At 33.1% G+C, this 6,392-nt stretch overlaps 1 protein-coding gene across 1 annotated transcript in view; it reads left to right on the forward strand.

Moving 5' to 3' along the window:
- aplp2 (amyloid beta (A4) precursor-like protein 2) overlaps positions 1–6,392 on the forward strand; it is a 190,947-nt gene that overhangs the window by 151,991 nt on the left and 32,564 nt on the right. Inside the window, 1 exon segment of the mRNA XM_062060867.1 lies at positions 1,340–1,513. Coding sequence (XP_061916851.1) covers positions 1,340–1,513 — 174 coding nt within the window.

Here is a 6,392-nt window from a genome sequence, read left to right on the forward strand (position 1 = left end):
AGGTTAGATTAGTTGCACTTTAGTGCTCTTTTGAACTAATCCTGGTACTTTATGAAGTGACGAGAATAATTATTGTATTCATTGCGGTGTCATTGCGTGTATTTGTATTGAACAGTTTCTGTACGGGGGTTCCGGTTCGGTTCGGAGGTGTACCCAAACGAGTTTCCACACGGACATATTAAGTAGCGTACCGCATGTTGTGTAAACAATAGTCAAAATGCCGGACATTTGAGGCATTTAAGAAACTCCTTCTTAAATGCCTCAAATGTCCGGCATTTTGAGTTAGGGTTGCGTGTATTTTCAATGTACGTTCAGGGTTAAGAAGGGGTTAAAAACAAAACAAATTGTGCGCGCAGCAGCATTAGTGAGGGAGGGGCAGAGACAGAGAGAGAGAGAGAGTTATGATAAACGCGCATGCGTCGCCAGGCTCTGCTTTTTATCCATAGATTTATCACATTTAATTTTGTAATATCTATAGCAGGGGTGTCAAAAGTGTGCCATTTGCGGCCCACAGCTAATGTTTTAAAAAAAATTCTAAAAATACTATTAGAATAAACAAAAACATAACAAAAGTGAAATAAAAAAGCTTAAAGGTTAAATGTAATTTAGAAAAAGTTGCAATGTTGACTAATAAAACAAAGCTGTTTTTTTTTTTCATTGCTCAAAACATAATATTGAATCAAAATCAATGTTATTATGAATTATTGACCTATCCAAGGTTCCCATTACTTCACATCAAATATTCCACTAAGAAAAATATTTTTGGTGGAAGATTTTGCAAATTTGGTAAATAAATAACCCAAAAATGTATATTTTGTTGTTTTCTTACTGTATTGAAAATGAATCGAACCGTGACCTCTAAACCGAGGTACGTACCGAACCGAGATGTTTGTGTACCGTTACACCCCTAATGAATGGTATATCCATGACAATGTATTCATTCAATATGCTTGATGTGAAAGTGAGGTAAGTGTTTGTCTCTTTAGGGGCGTTCTTCAATCTTTTGAAGGGATTATTTACCCAGAATCCAAGCACAACTTTATTGATTTTGAATGACAGCCAAGCTGAGGTCGAAGGGGGAGGAAGTGTTTGAGTGTTGCCGCCGTGAGAGCGTGTTTACCTTCCCCAAAGGTGTGTCGGGAGTTGAGATGAAAGTGTAGCGAGCTTTGCTGAGGTGGAAGTGGGTCACGTCGTGCTGGGAGACCTCACAGAAAATAACAACACTAATTACTACTTAGCAGCCATGACAGCACAGCTCTGAGCCATGTCAACGCTTTGCTAGCATTCATTTGTTGTTGTTGTTGTTTTTACGTGTTCCGTCTCCTCCTGTCCATCACAGACGAGCTGCTCCAGGAGCAGAAAGCCGACATGGACCAGTTCTTGTCGTCCATCTCCGAGTCGCAGCCTGACGTCACCGTGTCCTCGGAGGAGAGCGTGGAGGTGTCCGTGTCCGAGGGGAAGCCTTACCGGCCCGTCAAGGTCACGTCCCTGGGGTCCCGTCCGGAAGCGGAAGGTAAGCAGCTGTTTACTCCAATTATTTGTTCCCCACACTCACTTTGTTCATCAAGCGCTGCAAACATCGGATGTTGCCAAGAGTTCACCTCGTGGTCCTCATCATCATCAACATCATCATTAACATCATCAACATCATCATCATCTGTAATTAGGGATGTCTGATAATGGCTTTTTGCCGATATCCGATATTCCGATATTGTCCAACTCTTTAATTACCGATACCGATATTAACCGATACCGATATGAACCGATATATGCAGTCGTGAAATTAACACATTATTATGCCTAATTTGGACAACCAGGTATGGTGAAGATAAGGTACTTTAAAAAATAAAATAAAAAAATAAGATAAATAAATTAAAAACATTTTCTTGAATAAAAAAGAAAGTAAAACAATATAAAAACAGTTACATAGAAACTAGTAATTAATGAAAATGAGTCAAATTAACTGTTAAAGGTTAGTACTATTAGTGGAGCAGCAGCACGCACAATCATGTGTGCTTACGGACTGTATCCCTTGCAGACTGTATTGATATATATTGATATTAGGGATGTCCGATAATGGCTTTTTGCCGATATCCGATATGCCGATATTGTCCAACTCTTTAATTACCGATACCGATATCAACCGATACCGATATCAACTGATATATACAGTCGTGGAATTAACACATTATTATGCCTAATTTGGACAACCAAGTATGGTGAAGATAAGGTACTTTTTAAAAAAATGAATCAAATAAAATAAGATAAATAAATTAAAAACATTTTCTTGAATAAAAAAGAAAGTAAAACAATATAAAAACAGTTACATAGAAACTAGTAATTAATGAAAATTTGTCAAATTAACTGTTAAAGGTTAGTACTATTAGTGGAGCAGCAGCACGCACAATCATGTGTGCTTACGGACTGTATCCCTTGCAGACTGTATTGATATATATTGATATATAATGTAGGAAGCAGAATATTAATAACAGAAAGAAACAACCCTTTTGTGTGAATGAGTGTGAATGGGGGAGGGAGGTTTTTTGGGTTGGTGCACTAATTGTAAGTGTATCTTGTGTTTTTTATGTTGATTTAATTTATTAAAAAAACAACAAAAAAAACGATACCGATAATTTAAAAAACGATACCGATAATTTCCGATATTACATTTTAAAGCATTTATCGGCTGATAATATGGGCAGGCCGATATTATCGGACACCTCTACATAATATGTTACGTTTACATACCAGGCACATTCTCAGTTGGTTATTTATGCCTCATATAACGTACACTTATTCAGCCTGTTGTTCACTATTCTTTATTTATTTGAAATTGCCTTTCAGATGTCTATTCTTGGTGTTGGCTTTTATCAAATACATTTCCCCAAAAAATGCAACTTATATATGTTTTTTCCCTTCTTTATTATGCATTTTCGGCCGGTGCGACTTATACTGCGGAGCGACTTATACTCGGAAAAATACGGTACTGTGCAAATATAAAGAAAGCTTGTTGTGAAAAATGAGTTGAATTTCACAAGAATAAGGTCACAATTTCACAAGAAAATCTTCTAATTTTGGCAGTATTATAATAAAAGTTGTTATTTTACTCAAGGCAAGTCAAAATGTTATAAGAAAAACTGAACAATTGTGCAATATTATGATAAAAGTTGGAATTTTACTCAACAGTCGCAATTTTACAAGAAAAAGCTTAAAATGTTGGCAATTTTATGAAAAGAGTCGTCATTTTACTCAACAAAAGTCACAAGTTTATAAGAAAACTTTAACATTTTGGCACTTATTCAGCCTGTTTACTATTCTTTATTTATTTTAAATTGCCTTTCAAATGTCTATTCTTGGTGTTGGCTTTTATCAAATAAATTTCCCCAAAAAATGCAACTTATATATGTTTTTTCCCTTCTTTATTATGCATTTTCGCCCGGTGCGACTTATACTGCGGAGCGACTTATACTCGGAAAAATACGGTACTGTGCAAATATAAAGAAAAGCTTGTTGTGAAAAATGAGTTGAATTTCACAAGAATAAGGTCACAATTTCACAAGAAAATCTTCGAATTTTGGCAGTATTATAATAAAAGTTATTTTACTCAAGGCAAGTCAAAATGTTACAAGAAAAACTGAACATTTGTGCAATATTATGATAAAAGTTGGAATTTTACTCAACAGTCGCAATTTCACAAGAAAAAGCTTAAAATTTGGCAATTTTATGAAAAAAGTCGTCATTTTACTCGACAAAAGTCACAAGTTTATAAGAAAACTTTAACATTTTGGCACTTATTCAGCCTGTTCACTATTCTTTATTTATTTTAAATTGCCTTTCAGATGTCTATTCTTGGTGTTGGCTTTTATCAAATAAATTTCCCCAAAAAATGCAACTTATATATGTTTTTTCCCTTCTTTATTATGCATTTTCGGCCGGTGCGACTTATACTCCGGAGCGACTTATACTCGGAAAAATACGGTACTGTGCAAATATAAAAAAAGCTTGTTGTGAAAAATGAGTTGAATTTCACAAGAATAAGGTCACAATTTCACAAGAAAAACTTTGAATTTTGGCAGTATTATAATAAAAGTTGTTATTTTACTCAAGGCAAGTCAAAATGTTACAAGAAAAACTGAACAATTGTGCAATATTATGATAAAAGTTGAAATTTTACTCAACAGTCGCAATTTTACAAGAAAAAGCTTAAAATTTTGGCAATTTTATGAAAAAAGTCGTAATTTTACTCGACAAAAGTCACAGTTTTATAAGAAAACTTTAACATTTTGGCACTTATTCAGCCTGTTGTTCACTATTCTTTATTTATTTTAAATTGCCTTTCAAATGTCTATTCTTGGTGTTGGCTTTTATCAAATACATTTCCCCAAAAAATGCAACTTATGTATGTTTTTTCCCTTCTTTATTATGCATTTTCGGCCGGTGCGACTTATACTCCGGAGCGACTTATACTCGGAAAAATATGGTACTGTGCAAATATAAAAAAAGTTTGTTGTGAAAAATGAGTTGAATTTCACAAGAATAAGGTCACAATTTCACAAGAAAAACTTTGAATTTTTGCAGTATTATAATAAAAGTTGTTATTTTACTCAAGGCAAGTCAAAATGTTACAAGAAAAACTGAACCTTTGTGCAATATTATGATAAAAGTTGGAATTTTACTCAACAGTCGCAATTTTACAAGAAAAAGCTTAAAATTTTGGCAATTTTATGAAAAGAGTCGTCATTTTACTCGACAAAAGTCACAAGTTAATAAGAAAACTTTAACATTTTGGCACTTATTCAGCCTGTTGTTCACTATTCTTTATTTATTTTAAATTGCCTTTCAAATGTCTATTCTTGGTGTTGGCTTTTATCAAATACATTTCCCCAAAAAATGCAACTTTTATATGTTTTTTCCCTTCTTTATTATGCATTTTCGGCCGGTGCGAATTATACTCCAGAGCGACTTATACTCGGAAAAATACGGTACTGTGCAAATATAAAAAAAGTTTGTTGTGAAAAACGAGTTGAATTTCACAAGAATAAGGTCACAATTTCACAAGAAAAACTTTGAATTTTGGCAGTATTATAATAAAAGTTGTTATTTTACTCAAGGCAAGTCAAAATTTTACAAGGAAAACTGAACATTTGTGCAATATTATGATAAAAGTTTGAATTTTACTCAACAGTCGCAATTTTACAAGAAAAAGCTTAAAATTTTGGCAATTTTATGAAAAGAGTCGTCATTTTACTCGACAAAAGTCACAAGTTTATAAGAAAACTTTAACATTTTGGCACTTATTCAGCCTGTTCACTATTCTTTATTTATTTTAAATTGCCTTTCAGATGTCTATTCTTGGTGTTGGCTTTTATCAAATACATTTCCCAAAAAATGCAACTTATATATGTTTTTTTCCCTTCTTTATTATGCATTTTCGGCCGGTGCGACTTATCTGCGGAGCGACTTATACTCGGAAAAATACGGTACTGTGCAAATATAAAAAAAGCTTGTTGTGAAAAATGAGTTGAATTTCACAAGAATAAGGTCACAATTTCACAAGAAAAACTTTGAATTTTGGCAGTATTATAATAAAAGTTGTTATTTTACTCAAGGCAAGTCAAAATATTACAAGAAAAACTGAACAATTGTGCATTATTATGATAAAAGTTGGAATTTTACTCAACAGTCGCAATTTTACAAGAAAAAGCTTAAAATTTTGGCAATTTTATGAAAAGAGTCGTCATTTTACTCGACAAAAGTCACAAGTTTATAAGAAAACTTTAACATTTTGGCACTTATTCAGCCTGTTGTTCACTATTCTTTATTTATTTTAAATTGCCTTTCAGATGTCTATTCTTGGTGTTGGCTTTTATCAAATACATTTCCCCAAAAAATGCAACTTATATATGTTTTTTTCCTTCTTTATTATGCATTTTCGGCCGGTGCGATTTATACTGCGGAGCGACTTATACTCGGAAAAATACGGTACTGTGCAAATATAAAGAACGCTTGTTGTGAAAAATGAGTTGAATTTCACAAGAATAAGGTCACAATTTCACAAGAAAATCTTCGAATTTTGGCAGTATTATAAAAAAGTTGTTATTTTACTCAAGGCAAGTCAAAATGTTACAAGAAAAACTGAACATTTGTGCAATATTATGATAAAAGTTCGAATTTTACTCAACAGTCGCAATTTTACAAGAAAAAGCTTAAAATTTTGACAATTTTATGAAAAAATTCGTCATTTTACTCGTCACAAGTTTATAAGAAAACTTTAACATTTTGGCACTTATTCAGCCTGTTCACTATTCTTTATTTATTTTAAATTGCCTTTCAGATGTCTATTCTTGGTGTTGGCTTTTATCAAATAAATGTCCCCAAAAAATGCCACTTGT

Source organism: Entelurus aequoreus, linkage group LG10, assembly GCF_033978785.1.
Source record: "Entelurus aequoreus isolate RoL-2023_Sb linkage group LG10, RoL_Eaeq_v1.1, whole genome shotgun sequence".
Classification (NCBI taxonomy): Eukaryota; Metazoa; Chordata; class Actinopteri; order Syngnathiformes; family Syngnathidae; genus Entelurus; species Entelurus aequoreus.